This window comes from Eurytemora carolleeae, unplaced genomic scaffold, assembly GCF_000591075.1.
Source record: "Eurytemora carolleeae unplaced genomic scaffold, Eaff_2.0 scaffold319, whole genome shotgun sequence".
In the NCBI taxonomy this organism is placed as follows: Eukaryota; Metazoa; Arthropoda; class Copepoda; order Calanoida; family Temoridae; genus Eurytemora; species Eurytemora carolleeae.
In genome coordinates this window covers 20,088-37,231 of record NW_019396209.1, presented here as the reverse complement: position 1 = coordinate 37,231, position 17,144 = coordinate 20,088, and the positions used below count along the sequence as shown (strand labels likewise).

The 17,144-nt window shown below is 33.8% G+C and overlaps 2 protein-coding genes across 2 annotated transcripts in view; one reads left to right on the top strand and one right to left on the bottom strand.

Moving 5' to 3' along the window:
- Positions 1-3,478, bottom strand: part of LOC111698230 (uncharacterized) — a 15,350-nt gene extending 11,872 nt beyond the window's left edge. The window contains exons 1-2 of the mRNA XM_023468514.1: positions 3,283-3,478; positions 2,681-2,783 (exon numbers count right to left, since the gene is read on the bottom strand). Of these exons, the coding sequence (XP_023324282.1) occupies positions 2,681-2,783; positions 3,283-3,365 (186 nt within the window). The 5' untranslated portion in view covers positions 3,366-3,478. The remainder of the gene's footprint in view (positions 1-2,680; positions 2,784-3,282) is intronic.
- Positions 3,479-7,036: 3,558 nt separating this feature from the next.
- LOC111698235 (uncharacterized) lies at positions 7,037-15,257 on the top strand. The gene is made up of 9 exons (XM_023468518.1): positions 7,037-7,131; positions 9,150-9,229; positions 9,745-9,819; positions 10,548-10,583; positions 11,534-11,611; positions 12,639-12,695; positions 12,899-12,970; positions 13,476-13,553; positions 14,896-15,257. The coding sequence occupies exons 2-9, from the start codon at positions 9,185-9,187 to the stop codon at positions 15,025-15,027; spliced, it is 573 nt and encodes a 190-aa protein (XP_023324286.1). The 5' UTR covers positions 7,037-7,131; positions 9,150-9,184; the 3' UTR covers positions 15,028-15,257.
- The last annotated feature ends 1,887 nt before the right edge of the window (positions 15,258-17,144 follow it).

Sequence of the window (17,144 nt, the reverse complement as noted above, 5' to 3'; positions counted from 1 at the left end):
CAGGCAGATCTGTACATGACCACTTACTTTTCATGAAATTTATTATTATTTATTTTATTATAATTTAGGGTTAGGTTAGATGAAGACACTTTCTGGGCCGAGCGCTGCGGCTAGGACAGGTTAGGGGGCCGAGCGCTGCGGCCACGGGTTAGGTTAAGTTAAGACACTTTCTGGGCCGAGCGCTGCGGCTAGGACAGGCTAGGGGGTCGAGCGCTGCGGCTACATGTCTTACACAGAAGCCCGGTTCATAGATCGAGGTGTAGCTGTGATTTGACAGCTGAGCTGTAGCTAGTTAAAGCTGTCTGAGTTTTCTTGTCAATGAACACAGCTAGATCAGACCTTAGGCGTGACTTCAAATCGTAGCAAAATTTCAGCTGATCCAAATCATACCTCAGCTAGGATTTAGCTCCGACTTCACAGCTAAATCACAGCTAATGGGAACAAACTGGACGCCATTATTTACAGAATCCAAATGAAATGGGAACATTTATTCAGCCATTAAAATGAAAACATGAAAATCGAATATAATATTTTGTTACATTGTTGTACTTTTAGTTTATCAAATAAGAACAGTTAATTTTGTTTACAAAATTAAATGATAATTAAAATGTAAATTGTTCATAAACAAATGATTAAAAATAAATTAGTAAATTTGATTTTTCAAAAAAAAAATTTTGGTGTTTGAGGAAATGAAAGGGAGGGGGGGGGGATGAATTTTTATCAATAAATAAATATGAAAATTGCATAATGCATATTCATCTACAGAAAATTAAAAACTTTACTCTTTGTTTAGACAAATTTGTCAACAAAATATGATGAAATTTTCAGAATTGTGTATCTGGAAGTTTTGTCACACAAATTTTTTGTTTGTAAAATTTTGTCCTTTTTTAAAAGACGACTTTATTAAAGAGATCGCTTTTTGTGCATATGCCCAGTAAGATTTTATTTAAGCTGTCAAATCGCTATGACTTCGCAGCTTGGATTACAGCTTAGCTGCGACTCGAAGTCACAGCTATCAAATGCTATGACTTGAGACTAATGAACGAGGTGTGATCCTAATTTTGCCAATTACTTCTAAAAAACTATATCTAACAAGAAGTGCTTTACATTGCTAAAATGTACATGTAAAGGGCTACAGAAAAGCATAAGTGAGTTAGAGCGGTAAAATCAAAGCTTAGGGCGTTGCGACAGTTCAAAGTCAGCCCTGTCTTAAAAATTGATGAGACTGTTTATAAGGAGGCTGAATCTATGTGGACTCCCTTTGTTTACAAACACAGACTTAGAATTTGTATTTAACCTAATATACAGGGTGTCCCATATCATATTAGATCGTCAATCGGTCTAAATTACGATTTTCTGGACAAATCAGAAAATTTAAGAAGAATGAATCATTTTGAAAATTTAAAGAAGGCTAATATAAGAATTTTATTGTGAAAAATGCGAGGTTTTTCTAGTATTATGGGTTTATTTTGGCGTTGAAACTTGGAGATAATCTAATATGATATGGGACGCTCTGTAGATTAACGTAAAATTAAGATTTCAGAAGTGAATTTTAGCCGTTTTACTGCACAATAAATAATTTCAGACAGCACAATAATGCCTGAATGCATAATAATTTGTGATATCGATATATAAAGATCTTCGAAATATATCTCTTGGTCTTCACTTTTGTATTTTGACAGATGTAAGAGTGGTTGAGAACTAAGACATACAGGGTGTCCCACGAAACATGAAATTTAATATATCGTTATTTTTAGTCAAAAAAATCTTTTGCTTCATTATCTTTTACTTCGAAATAATATAACATGACTCCCATATAATATTTCTTTTGATATTTGGTATCAAACAACTTAACAAATTATGGAAAAAGACATTCTAAACTATTCACCAACTGTCATGTTTCGTGGGACAACCTGTAGGAAAAGATATTAAGAGAGGCGTATTCAGATTTTCTTCCCAGGAAGGGCTTACATTTCTTTTTCTTTTTAGGGGGGTGGGGGTGCAAAATTAGAAGTGCCAGGCAAAATCAATAAATTGATTAAGCGACTGTATAGTATTTACATATAAACTACATACAAACATACAAAATTTTTAGATTATTAAATATGAAAATTTCGAAGTTTTAACTGAAGACGATATTTACATGGGTCTTTAGTCTATTTTTCTAGTCTTTACTTTCCAAAAGAAATCTTTTCATGCAATTATTTCCAAACCAAATAAAACCTTATGGCCCAACCTGTCGTCGTTGCCTTAGTCTGTTCCACTTTAGTATTTATTCACTTTGATTCAAAAAGGAATTGAGTCTTTGCCAAAACTCAGATTTTCCAATATTTGTCATGTGTTTGCAACCTGGTGGTGTAAACCTTGATATTTCAAACTTTGGTTATCTAATCCAACAGAATTTAAAAATTTAAAGATCAAATGTCTACAAAATTGGATTGCCAAGGCTAGCACGCAAATCTGATCCTTCAGTAAAAGTAAATTCAACCTATATGAAGCATAAAGTCTGACCGCGTCAACCTTGTTGCACAGGCTAGTCCTGTACATTATAGAGCTAGGTAAAGTACAAACTGGGACCGGAAAGGTTAACCCGGCTCGGAAATTCAAGTGTACTACGCGGCGGCCCGTGCTAGGGATTAGAAAATCCGAGTTTGTGGCAAAGACTTAATTCCCTTGTTACCTGAAGCATAGCCCCGGGGCAGACTAGGTATCCGAGTAGATAAACTGAGTTTAGGACTAAACCAACAAACAGGGTTATTCCGAGCAATGCCGCGTACCCCCATCTTAATTAACAAATCAGTCAATATTAGACAAAAAACTTTTAAAAATTCGAACATTAAAAACTCAAGATAGAACAAACATTTATCAGGTAAAGGTTTAAAGGTTTAAAGGTTTAAAGGTTTAAAGGTTTAAAGGTTTAAAGGTTTAAAGGTTTAAAGGTTTAAAGGTTTAAAGGTTTAAAGGTTTGAAGGGTACTGCTTGAAATCGAACATGCCACTCTATAACTTCTTGAAAGCTCACTGTAAGCTATGAATGAAACCTATGCAACAGTACCTGCACGATTTTGTGACTTTGTGACTTAATTTTTTATTTCTAAGCACAAGTATGAGAAATGCAAATTAATCTGGTTACATAGTAGAAATTCAACATATTTTGAATCTTCTTAATACTGTACCACTTAATTAAGAGGGATTATGATGGAAAAATATAAGATTTCAATACTTTATGCAATTTACTTAAAACCACATTGACAGAATAAATAAATTACTATCTAGTATCTACCTAGTATAATAAAATGGTTCGGCTGGCGTAACATCTTCCGAAATGGCATCTCCTGCCCAAGGTCTGTAGAAGAATAATGCCATTTTAGAGTCCGTAAATATCTCTTTTTGGTCCTTAAATGGTCACTTGAGCCCACTTTGGATTCACTATCTTTTCTGCTGTATTACGACATTTTTGAATTAATGAAGAACCATTTTTTTCTGAAAAATATATACATTTTCGGTTCAATTGTTAGAAAAATAAGAGAAATCCATGGCTGATTTTGTTCAATTATCTTAAAAGTAGGAGGGAAGCAATCATAGACAGAAAAAATGTCTATTTGAGCAGAAAAAAAAACGTTTCTCGCAAACAAGTTATTGTAGTATGTCGGAGAGAATAAGTAAAATTTCTATTATATTTTCTACAGTTAAATCCATTAAACTATTAAATAGGAAGATGACTGAATTGACCCCAAGCCGTGAATTGACCCCAAGCTGTGAATTGACCCCAAGCTGTGAATTTCAAATAGTACATTGAACACATGAAACAATTTTCCAGTTTGAATTAGTTGATTTTCTAGTTACTCTTGAAACTATTTGCTTTACATGCAATTTCAAAAGCACATAAGATTGCTGTAAATGTCGTTTTCCTATTCCACAAGTTTCTGAATCTCACTGTATCGTAAAGACAGAAAATACATGTTTATGTATATAAGTATAATGTTGTATAGTACCTCTATACCACAACAGTGTTTATGTAATGTCCATGAGAGGATATACTCAAGCTCACATCCTGTCTACCTGTCTACCTGTCTATCTGTCTATCTGTCTATCTGTCTATCTGTCTATCTATCTACTTATCTATATATTTGTATATTTGTATACCTGCCTGAACAAGCCAAACCACCCGCTTTAGGCCTGGTTCTCTTGGCTTGGGAGAAGCCAATAGATAGATAGATAGATAGATTTATATATACAAAATACGTGTATACAACTATACAGGGTTACTCACAAAGGATGAGACTTCAGAGACGACTGAACGGCATGTATATACTATACAGTATATTTCCTTATGTCCATGATTCCCTGCAACTGTAAACTGGTGTCTTTCCTTGCAATTTTTAACATAACATAAAACAGAAGACTTAATATAACCTTGGGACTGTCATATTATACAAGTTTAAGGTCGTCTTTGCAGTTGCATTCTTTGTGGGTAACCCTGTAAGATGCATATATATCTATATAATAAAACCAGATTACTTTTTCAACAATTTTCTTTCTAAATTTTTTTTTGCCACGGGCAACGCCGGGCCCTTCAGCTAGTATATATATATATATATATATATATATATATATATATATATATATATATGAATATATATATATAAAGTAAAACAAGGCAGTCATATATATGTTGCGCTAAAATTTTTTTTTCAATTTTTTGAAGTATTTTTTTAAAAAACTTTTTTTCAATTTTTTTTTCCACGGGCAAGGCCGTGCCCTTCAAATAGCCTATATAATAAAACAAGACATTCATATATATGTTGCATAAAGCCGGCCAAAAGGCTGGACCGATTGGGCTGAAACTTTTTGTGAACACTCATGGGTGGCCTGGGTGTGTTATAGGCTAACAAATTTAAGAAAAAATATTTTTCAAAATTCTAATTTTTTTTCCGGTAGTATATCTTATAAATAAAGCACTTCGCATATATTCATATGTCAGCTATAGCTTGCCAAACGGCTGGACCGAATGGGCTGAAATTCATTGAGTGAACCCATGGGTGTCCGGGGAGTAATGGCTAAAAAATGTCAACGTTTTCTTTTTTTAAATCGATTTTTTTCCTAAATTCAAAAAAAAAATTCCACAGGCAATGCCAGGTACTTCAGCTATTAATGTATAAATTTGTATAGGTGTTCCGTAACCCTACATGAATAGAAGAGGTCCATTGAAATGTTAATCTGATCAATGATGTGGAAGATAAAGTCGTTTTTCTGATTTTCAAAAGTGTTTAATTTTAAAAATGTTTCCATTGTTTCTGAAGTCAAAAATACGCAGAGAAACCATGCAAATTCAAATAAAAAACTTCAAAAATTCAAAAACATTGGTGTTTAATTCATACTTGACCAAACAAAGCTTTATAATTTTATGAGATCCCAGCTCAGCTCAAATAGTTAAAGTTTATAAAGCAAAAGGTTAACAACATCAGGTTGCGAAGATTAATGGGTTAGAAAGTTAGATTATGCGGTGAGCGTTCAGGTCCTTTTTGATAAATAGTAGTTTATAGCCCCGACCCGGATACCATGTATATTGTATATCTTTTGATGAATTGTACTTTATAGCCCGGACCCGGATACCATGTATATCTTTTGATGAATAGTACTTTATAGCCCGGACCCGGATACCATGCATATTTTTTGTGTAAATAGACCCACTGTTTTAAACCAACTGAGAGTATATAAATCAGAAACCATAACTGCAGTTCATTGTGGTTACAAATATCAAAAACCAGAGAACCAGAGCTAATCACGCCTTTCAAACAGAAATTTAAGAAATACTTTTTAACAACAGGGTTGAAAATGAATAGAGTAGGTTCACCGAAATAGGGTCAAACGACTTAGGGTCAAACGACCCAGGGTCAAACGACACAGGGACAAACGACCTAGGGTCAAACAAATTAGGGTCAACCGACAAACGGTAAAAAACGCGACAAAGTGTAAAAATGGAGAAAAAAAAATATTTGATGAATTATTTCAGGGCTAGGTTAATATAATTTCTGGGCTGAGCGCTGCAGCTAGGACAGGCTAGGGGGCTGAGTGCAGCGGCTAGTAGTTCAAATGAACATAAAACATAACATAATAATATGTATTATTTCAAGGTTAGGTTAGGTTAAGACAATAATTCAAATTAACCAAAAATAGTCTAAATGAAATTTTGCCCGTTTGTCGCACTTTTTGACCCTATTTCGTTTTACCCTTCATTGCGTTTTGACCGTTTACTCGTTTGACCATACCTAGGTCGTTTTACCCTATGTCGGTGAATCCTTATAACTATCATTTTTCGTGGGACACCCTGTATATAGGCATGAGCAGTTTAGACTGTTTTTTAAATATTCTTTTCGTTTCGTTAACAATGAGATAAAATCTGAAAGCTAAAAGATCGTTTTTGAAAACTATCGCTCCTGAAAGGGATGTAACTAAGTTATTATAGTTGTTAAGAATAATAAACGAAACGATCGTTCCGTAAAACTATAGTTTTCAAAAATGGAAAAACGATTGTTTTGGAATAAAAGTGACAATCTAAAAAATGAAAATATGGTAGAATTTAAAATAAAATTTTTGTTTTTTCAATTTAAATATTGATATCTTGGAAAATGGGTCTCTTCGACTTAAACAAATTTAAGATGTTTTTTTTTCAATTTAAAATATCGAAAATTTGAACATAAATACATCAGTACCTCTAAATACATGCAGTATCTGTAAATACATGCAGTACCTATAAATACATGCAGTACCTATAAATACATGCAGTACCTNGAAGGCAGGAAAGGTGAGGAACGGTTCCTAAGAAAATTTTAAGATTTTTTTTTTATCTGATAAGCAAAAAGTCTTTCTTCTAATAATGTCCAGGCGCTTTAAGTTTTACCTTTAAAAGATTATTGAATGTTTCAATGCCTTAACATGGCCAGGGTCTTCTAAGGAACGTCATATCAAAGAAAACATTTATTTCGAATTTCCTTTTTATAAAGTTTAAAACTAAATCCCAAAGTTTCAGACTCTTCGTTGAACAATGGCTTAGGTTGGATATTAAGCAAGTTTTCATTTTTACCCTGCACTGCAATCTACAAATATCAAGCTTAGTTTGGTGGCTCAGGTTGGATATTAAGCAAGTTTTCATTTTTACCAACTGCAATCTACAAATATCAAGCATAGTTTGATGGCTTAGGAATGACAAATCAAAGCTCCATTTTGTATGTCACTTTACAGATAGAAATACAACGGTATCGGTATCGTTGACTCCACTTTATGCATACAAGCCCCCCCCCCTTCCTTGCACTCTATTGCAACCCCCCCCCATCTTTCATAAAAATCAACCACCCCACGTGCACTGCCTCCTTTTTCCCCTCTAGCCAACCCTCGTCCACCCTATTCTGAGGCCTACCCTTGAACAAATCAGCCTCCAGTAACCAAGGACATTTATATAGGACATAGTCTTCATAAGTCAAGGACTATATATATCAAAGACATATTCTTCATAAACCAAGTAATCTATATATCTAAGACATATTCTTCATAAGTCAAGGACTCTATATATTTAGGCCAAGATTCTGCATGTAGGATACTATCCTTCATAAATCAAGGACTCTATATATACAATGTTAAAAATGAGCGCCATTTTCTTCAATGCATGATTCAGCTCTAGTGCGAAAATTGATCAAAACGACCTTAGAAGTATTTCGTATTTTGAAGAGTAATAACTCTTTAACGAAAGTAGGTATCGACGAATTTTAGAAACTCTGAGGTAGCTCTTGACCTTGACTATCTTTGTTCAAAATTAATTTTATCCAACCCGCCTACCCAAAGAACGGTAGAACTTGCACGTGAAACGTTTCATCGAAATACTGGTGTATAGGAATACTTCGAATTTGTGCTTTTTTTCTGCAATACATGTTGCAGATATTTTGTTCTTTCGCAAAACGTTCATATTACAGTTGCTCAAATCTTTTTTACAGATTGTAAAAATTCCAAAAATGACAGAGAAATAAAAGCTGTTTATAAATTGTCAGAATTATACCGACACACTGTACTGATATATCTTATATATATATAAGGATTCAACGCCTAAATATGTGAATCTCTTTCTGACTATTCTTTTGTATAGTCTATGTTTCACCCTCAATACACCCTCCAGCCCCCCCCATAACCTCCATACCCCCCGCCCCTCCAATAACCTCCCTTGCATCCCCTAGGATCTGCCATGCAATCTATGACTGTCAGTTTGCTCTCTACCCTCTACCCGCTAAAGTACACTACACACTGGAACCAAATGAATGTATCAACATGTATTCTACACTTCTTAGAAGGTTACCAACAAGGGATGAGACTTCACAGACGACTGTACGGAATCTGTATTGGCTGTTATGTTAATGATTCTCAAAAACTCTAAACCTGTTTTTTTTCTTTGCCAAATTCATTAAATACGCCATTAAAAGACTTAATTTAACCTTCGAATCGTCTTATTTATACAGTTTGATGTCGTATTTATTGCCTCATCCTTTCTGGGTAACCCTGTACAGAAATATTTACTTACGAACACTGGTGTAACTTGTAAACAAACATTTGCTTTATATGCCTTGGATTCTTTACACATATCATCTATATATACATTTGGCTTGTCTGTCTGTTTGTATCCAATAAACGTCAAAACGGCTGAACCGATCGGGCCCATAATTTTTGTGGGTCATCACGTGACCACAGGGAAGGTTTATGAATGATAACATTTTTTTTAAATGTGTTTTAAAGGTTTTTAATTTTGTAAAAAATTTAAATTCTTTAGAATGTAAACAAAAAGAACATGTTCACAATTTAAATAGAAGATGGGCGCGAAGCGCCCTAAAAGCTTAGTTTATTTATACTTTATACAGTGCTCACCAGAAAGGATGAGACTGTGAAGACGATCTGAACCTCATATTCCAAGGTTGAATTAATTCTTCTGCCCTATATATTGTTGTTTGAAGTTCAATTTTATGATTTGACAAAGACTGAAACAGTTTTAAGTATACGATTTCCGTACATTCGTCTTAAAAGCTGTAATGTACTTCCGTGTGCAGTGTAGGATTCACTTCTGTGCTTCCTAAATATGTTTAAAGTCAGAACCTTTTAAATGTTAAGTTTTGATATTGCAGAATTCGAACAAAAAGTGCGAAATGTCCGCATCCCCGAAATCAAATTCATCAAGCGGTGACGAAAAGGTATTTTTTCAAAATCGTTTTATTTTTCAAATGTTATATAATATGAAATGTCTTCAAAAAATCTAAATTTTAAACAAACCAATACAAAGTTCTTTTTAACCAAAGAATTTCTTTTTTGATCTTAACAATGTTCAACAACAAGTTTAACTATAAAACTTAAGAAAAAGTTAAAATTTTAGAAGAAAAATCTTTAAAAATATAAAATTATTTTTAAATAAAATCTAAAACAAAGTTTGCAGAATTGCCTTTTAATTATGAACAAAAAAATGTTCTGTTTGTGTTTCAAGCTGAAACAATATTTTAAATAGAGTTTCATCGGAATTCCGGTTTACGTACGGCTATAATCCGAATTTTTTCCTTTTTGGGCAAACATCCGAAAATCTCCATAACTTTTTTCACAAAGTTACAGAAATAGAACCAATTAATTACAAAGTTTAGCTCTCCGGATAAATTTTCCGGTTGATTTCATTTCCGGAATAGAGATTTTCCCGGAATGATGGAAACACTAATTTTAGTCCCCAGTATCCTCTCCGACCTTGGTTCCGAAACGACGAAGATCCACCAGCAGTTTATTCTCAGGAGCGTTCCAGGTACACTATCAGTTTCTTCTCAGGGGCGTTCCAGGTACACTATCAGTTTCTTCTCAGGGGCGTTCCAGGTACACTATCAGTTTATTCTCAGGGGCGTTCCAGGTACACTATCAGTTTATTCTCAGGGGCGTTCCAGGTACACTAGCAGTTTATTCTCAGGGACGTTCCAGGTACACTAGCAGTTTATTCTCAGGGGCGTTCCTGGTACACTAGCAATTTATTCTCAGGGGCTGTCCAAGTACACCAGTAGTTTATTATCAGGGGCGTTCCAGGTACATTAGCATTTTATTCTTAGGGGCGTTCCAGGTACACTAGCAGTTTATTCTCACTAGCGCACAAATACAGATTAGAAATAACTTGGTTAATTTTGTGGACTTTCAAAACTGTGTTCTGTAAAAGTTTGCTATTATTAAACCATGCAAAGTTAGTATCCTAATTTCCGTTTTTTTAGATCCTAATTGATACCTTTCACTTACAAGCAAAATTTCTTCTAATACAGGGGAAATTAGTTCTAAAACTAACACCTGGCTCATTTATAGTTTTCTAGTTTTGGAGCTAAAATTCCCCATATTATGACAGACAAGGTCCTTTATAATAACAAGGAATTTTCGGTTTCATTTCCTTTTAGCACCTAATCAAAACCTATACTTTTCTATTAGAAAATGTGTTTTCAAAAAACGATGAAAAAAAAACTTTGACACACTGCATGATGATTTAGTTTTTTTTAGAATATTCTTCCACATTCTCCAGACTGGACTTCACAGGTGAAATAAACTTTGTTAAACGGATTGACAGACCTTATACCTTTTGTTTTTTTCGGTCTTATGTAGCAATAAATTTTTTTTCGTTGAAATGTTCCACATTGACGGTTATTTTCGTAAGATAACGATTTCAAAATTGACATCTTTTTCCGTTCGTTAACCCTAGCATAATGGGCTATTTTTGTCTAATATAGATTGTGGGGGGAGGGGCTTAGAGTTGATATAGGGGAGTGAAATACATGTCCCTAGCCCTACTTTTCAAGGCCTGTTCATTAAAAAATAATTAACCCTCTATCTTTAATAGCTAGGGTGCGAGGGAGGATTTTAAAAAAGCAAAATTTGTTCACAACTTTGAAGTTGAAAAAGAGAAATAGTTTAAGCATTCTAATGTCAGCCGTTTTTAAGTTATTTAAAAAACCACAGGGAGGGCTGGTGGAAAACCCCCCCCCCCCCCCCCAACCGTGATAAGGTTAAGAGAATATAGACTTTCCCTATATACTGATATCTTCTATATTTCCAGCTTCCGATAGCGGATTAATCTGAGAATTACAATGCATGATTACATTGTATAATAATGACGTCACAGCCTATTTATAGTCTTCCTCTAAATAGAAACCTGAGTACTATAATTTGTTTACAAAATACTAAATAAAACAAACATTGTTTGCACGCTGTATTGAGTTTATTCAGATACTTAAAGGGACTGCAGTCGTAATTTAAGTTGTCCTTTAATTTATAGACCGGCATTTCAGATTCACAACAATACCCTTTGTCTGATCAAGGATAAATAAAAATCAACTCCTGTTATATCTTTTATCTCCTAGACTAAAAGAATCAACTCCTGTTATATCTCCTACTCATACATTTATTAAATACTAGTATATCTAGGAGATAAAAGAATCAACTCCTGCTATATCTCCTACTCCTATATATTGACTCCTATGTATATCTAGGAGATAAAAGAATCAACTCCTGTTGTATCTCCTACTCCTAAAAGACGAAGATCAGGGTTGTTCTCTGGAGCATTTCAGGTTTAAGTATTACAATTTACAATTTACAATTTACAATTTACAATTTACTATTTACAATTTACAATCCAACGATTTGAAAATCCACATATAAAACCAGATAAATCTCTTATATCTTATTCGTTATGGAGCTAAGAAAAAAATGGCGAAAATTAACATCTAAAAGTCAAGACAAATAAATAAGAGGCTGAAGCTTGAAAGCCGAGTTCACTAATATTTGGTCAAAACCACCAAAATCTGTCTGATTTGTTAAGCATTATTAAAATCATGCAACTTTAGATAACATTTCAGACATCAGAATAGTATTCTTCAATATAATACAGGGTGTCCCACGAAACATGACAGTATGCAGGACGACTTGAATGTCGTCTTGATTTTTGATATAATTTGCTGCGTTTATTGGTCAACCTAATTTTAGAAGTAAATTTCTAGAGATAATAATCACAAAATTTCCCTTGTCCTGCCATTTCCAAAATGTGGTCTGCCTTTTTTGTGCTTTCAATATTGCCCGAGATATGAAGAATTTCGTTCAGATTTCGACAATTTTGCTTTTATTTAACAAAATTGAAATCTGAACCAAACTCTTTATATCTCCGGTAATATTGAAAGCACAAAAAACGCAGACCACTTTTTGGAAATGCCAGGGCTAGGAGAATTATGTGATAATTGTTTAAAGAATCATACATGTTAAAGTAGATAGAAGACTAAATGTCACAAATAAATTCAAATACAAAAGACGACTTCCAAGTCGTCTTGCTATTGTCATGTTTCGTGGGACACCCTGTATAATAAGAAAACTTTTCTTGACCATCTTTCTTCTAAAATTTCAGTGACACCAGAAACCAGGGAGGGTTTATTTTTTAAGAGAAGGCGAGACTTACGAATTAAACAATTACCTTCAATAACGAGCCCGATCTTTTTTCATTTATATCACAACGGGACGGCCAACAGAAAACAAAAAAGAAGACGACCTAAGAGAACAAAAACACAGGGCAATATATAAAAGTTGTAATTGATTTCTAATTTTTAGAATATTCTTCCCCATCTACACACCCACACCATCTCACAATCTGTGGATCAAAACAAGGTAAAAAAAAAAAAAATCCAAATATGATTTTAAGTGATGATATTTAAAAAATGTACAACCTGCGGCTCGTGGATTTCTACAATGCTTTGCAACAAAATGGCCGACTGAAATATAAGTATGACGTTAATTTTAAAATTGTTAGACACGTTGTTTTTTCTTTAACAATCATTTAACAGTTTTCTGATGACTTCTGTATGTTGAAGGTTGAGGAGGTACAACCGCAGTCTCCGGTAAAGAAACGACGACGTTTAAGTCTCTTTTCCGGCGCATTCCAGGTACACAGGAGATAGAGATTTTTATATCTTTAAAAAAGTTGGTTTCAATAAACTTAAGATTTTTTTGATAAATAAATCAAAACGTCTTTTTAATTTTCATATGTACCTTATTAAAGTGACTGAGAAATGAGTATTTTTTTTTGTAACCCTCCATTCATTTAAAAAAAAACCATACCTGTTTCTTAAAGCTACCCTTTAAAAAGTTTTATGAGCAACAATAAGGAGAAATTGTTGATTTTCCAACTTGAAAAGTGTTAAAATCCTGTTCTTACAGCTACTGCATAAAACCCGCAAGTCACTTTTACAAAGACTGAGAGAAACCACAATTAGAAATTTTCAATTCTTAAACAGAAACATAAGGATGCTTTAATCTTTTTCTTCAGACAAAGTTCTAAATAAGGGTACCGCTGTAAATCCGGCATGCCACTTGAAATTACGTCGACAGTCTCTTTTATCCTAAAAAAAATTGTTGATAATATTGAGAAAAAAATCTTTTACTCGTCAGCATATTTTGCCCCACTCTCGGTCCAGTTCTCCACACTCCTCTTCATCTACTCCTTCTCCTACACACAACGAACATAAGGTTATGTATTTTATTTTGAAATTTAATTCTTTTGATAGATGGCCAAAGGTCAGAACTTCTGTGTTCTGAATCTGGGGATCAAGCATTTATCTGAATCTTTTGCAGATATCTCCGGATTAAATTAGCTCCTCTGAGATATCCCGTGGTAATCGTGACTTACAGGAATAACGGAAATGAAGAGATTAAGCATTAAACCTCAAATAAAAAGTTCCCACATTGGATATCTAAATCAAGCATTCAAGATAATCAATATCAACACATATCGATCTCAGATTTATATAAGATCTGTACAGCAATGTAATGAGGAATTTTAAGGACTGAAAGGTTACTTCTATGGAAGATCGTTAGATAAAGATTGAATGAACTGGAGATAAAGGTTTGAAGAGCCTTAGATTATAAACATAGAAACAGCATCTGAAAGAGCGTTAGATTAACGTTAGAAAATTGTTGGAAGAGCGTTAGATTAACGTTGGAAAAGCATTGGAAAACCGTTGGATTAACGTTGGAAAACATTGGAAAAGTGTTAGATTAACGTTGGAAAGGTATTGGAAGAGCGTTAGATTTACGTTGAAAAGGTATTGGAAGAGCTTTGGACTAACGTTGAAAAGGTATTGGAAGAGCTTTGGACTAACGTTGAAAAGGTTTTGGAAGAGCTTTGGACTAACGTTGAAAAGGTTTCGGAAGAGCTTTGGACTAACGTTGAAAAGGTATTGGAAGAGCTTTGGACTAACGTTGAAAAGGTTTCGGAAGAGCTTTGGACTAACGTTGAAAAGGTTTCGGAAGAGCTTTGGACTAACGTTGAAAAGGTATTGGAAGAGCGTTAGATTTACGTTGAAAAGGTATTGGAAGAGCTTTGGACTAACGTTGAAAAGGTTTCGGAAGAGCTTTGGACTAACGTTGAAAAGGTTTTGGAAGAGCTTTGGACTAACGTTGAAAAGGCATTGGAAGAGTGTTAGATTAACATTGGACAAGTATTGAAAGAGCTTTATATTAACGTTGGAAAATTGTTAAAAGAACGTTAGATTGACATTTGCAAATTGTTAGAAGAGCATTAGATTAACGTTGGAAAGGTAATGGAAGAGCATTAGATTAACGTTGGAAAGGTAATGGAAGAGCATTAGATAAACGTTGGAAAATTGTTGGTAGAGCATTAGATTCACATTGTAAAGGTAATTCAAGAGCTTAAGATTAACGCTGGAAAATTGTTGGAAGAGCGTTTGGTTAACGTACAAGTCGGACCAGGACCGACCGACTTAAAATGAACCGGAGTTTACAGTGCACTACTAAGGACGAACATAAGAACATACAATAAAGCTTCAAATAAATAGATTTTTTATTTTAGGCCCTGTCCACCCCCTCCTCCCCCAACAGAACCCCTGTAGGGTTTCCTCCTCCTCAGCTAGGAATACGGTTAAATGAAACCCTGCTACCAGGAGCTCTACAAGATCCAAATTATTATTACAACAAGGTCTAAGAACGGCTTTATCAACAGCTGTGACAGCTTGTCAAACAGATGTTACAGCTTTTCAAACAGCTGTCTTAGTTAAATCAACAGATGTTAAAGCTGTAGCAACAGCTTTAAGAACACCTAGAGTAGCTTAAATAGCAGTTGTGACACCTTAAGGTTTTCGCAATATACAGGGTGTCCCACGAAACATGACAGTATGCAGGACGACTTGAATGTCGTCTTGATTTTTGATATAATTTGCTGCGTTTATTTGTCAACCTAATTTTAGAAGTAAATTTCTAGAGATAATAATCACAAAATTTCCCTTGCCTTGCCATTTCCAAAATGTGGTCTGCCATTTTTGTGCTTTCAATATTGCCCGAGATATGAAGAATTTCGTTCAGATTTCGACAATTTTGCTTTTATTTAACAAAATTGAAATCTGAACCAAACTCTTTATATCTCCGGTAATATTGAAAGCACAAAAAACGCAGACCACTTTTTGGAAATGCCAGGGCTAGGAGAATTATGTGATAATTGTTTCAAGAATCATACATGTTAAAGTAGATAGAAGACTAAATGTCACAAATAAATTCAAATACCAAAGACGACTTTCAAGTCGTCTTGCTATTGTCATGTTTCGTGGGACACCCTGTAGCTGCAACAGGTCTTACAGCATCTGTTACAATTTGAGAAACAGCTATGACATAATAACAGTTATGATATTTTTACCAATTGCTGATCATGCTGTTCTAGCATCAACTGTAACTTTTATTGAATAACAATTCTAACACCCTTTTTTAACAGTAGCTGTAACAGCTTTTACAGTATCCGTTACAATCATTGTAACAAATGTTGTTGCTTTTAGAAATGCGGTTAAGGCTTTAACAAAAAATGTTAACCTTTCACTACAGCTGTTACAGCTTTTATAGTATCTGTTACGGTTATTTAGTAAGAGCTTTTGCAACAGCTAGGACAATAGCAGCAACTTGTTACGCACTTATAAACATTTTTCCACGACGTTTTGTACTATATTTGCCTTTAAATTTTTAAATTAAATTTTAAATTTAGATTTTTAATCTTCTTTTATATTGAACTTGCTGTTGTGTCCGGCGTTGCCCGTGGAATTGAAGAAAAAACTATAATTTTGAAAAAAAATCGATTTAAAAAAATTAATTTGATTTAAAAAAAAGGTTATCTCCAGGTACCAATGGGTTTACTCAAAAAATGTCTGCCAATTTGGCCCAGCCGGTTATAGCAGACATATAATAAAATATATAGATAATCCTTACTATCAGCATTTTTTATTCATTTGTGTAGAATCTCAGTCAAATCTTAAAAATAAATGTCGGTTCAAAAATAAAATAAGACAAAAAGAGGTATTATCATGGATCTATGACTTTGCCATAAAATGCTTCATCTTTTTAAGTATTTGTATACAAAATCTAAATGTTACTCCTATTAAGAATGTATTTAGAAATGAGCTGTTTTGTGATGTATCACTGTAACAGGGTGCCCAACTCTAAATTGTCAAAAATCCACTGAAAGGCAAATTTTTATCCACAAAATCCTCAAAAAATAATTTAAAAAATCCCCAGAAAATCCTCAATTTTCCCTACAGAAAACATCCTTTTTAGAGTTTTTCTAGAGGGTTTCTAACATTTTTTCCTAACTGATGAAATTTCAGATCTCTTTACAGTGCAAATGTCATTTAAAATGAACACAAAAATATTAACGGTCACATTACACACTTCGAAAAAAAAAACCAGTTGCTTACAATTGAGAGCTCATGTTACATACATTGAAAAAAATTGCCATAAACTAATTTTAAGCAAAATATTAAGCCAAAATTCCAAAAAAATGAGTTTATGTCATAGATCCAACAATTTTCAAGATATCGATAACAAATGGGCATGGTGATCAGCAGAATCTCAGGCATCTTTAGATTGACACACACATTTAAAAAAAAATGTTACTTCTAACAGTTGTGATTTTTTATTCTCATGGAAATTTTAATTTTACAGAAAAACTTAATTTCTAAAAGTTGTCCAGATTGACAATACACATCTAATACCAACTGCCAATATTTAAACTTTTAAAAAATGCATGAAAATCAACTTCCTTAAAACATTACAGGAAATCTT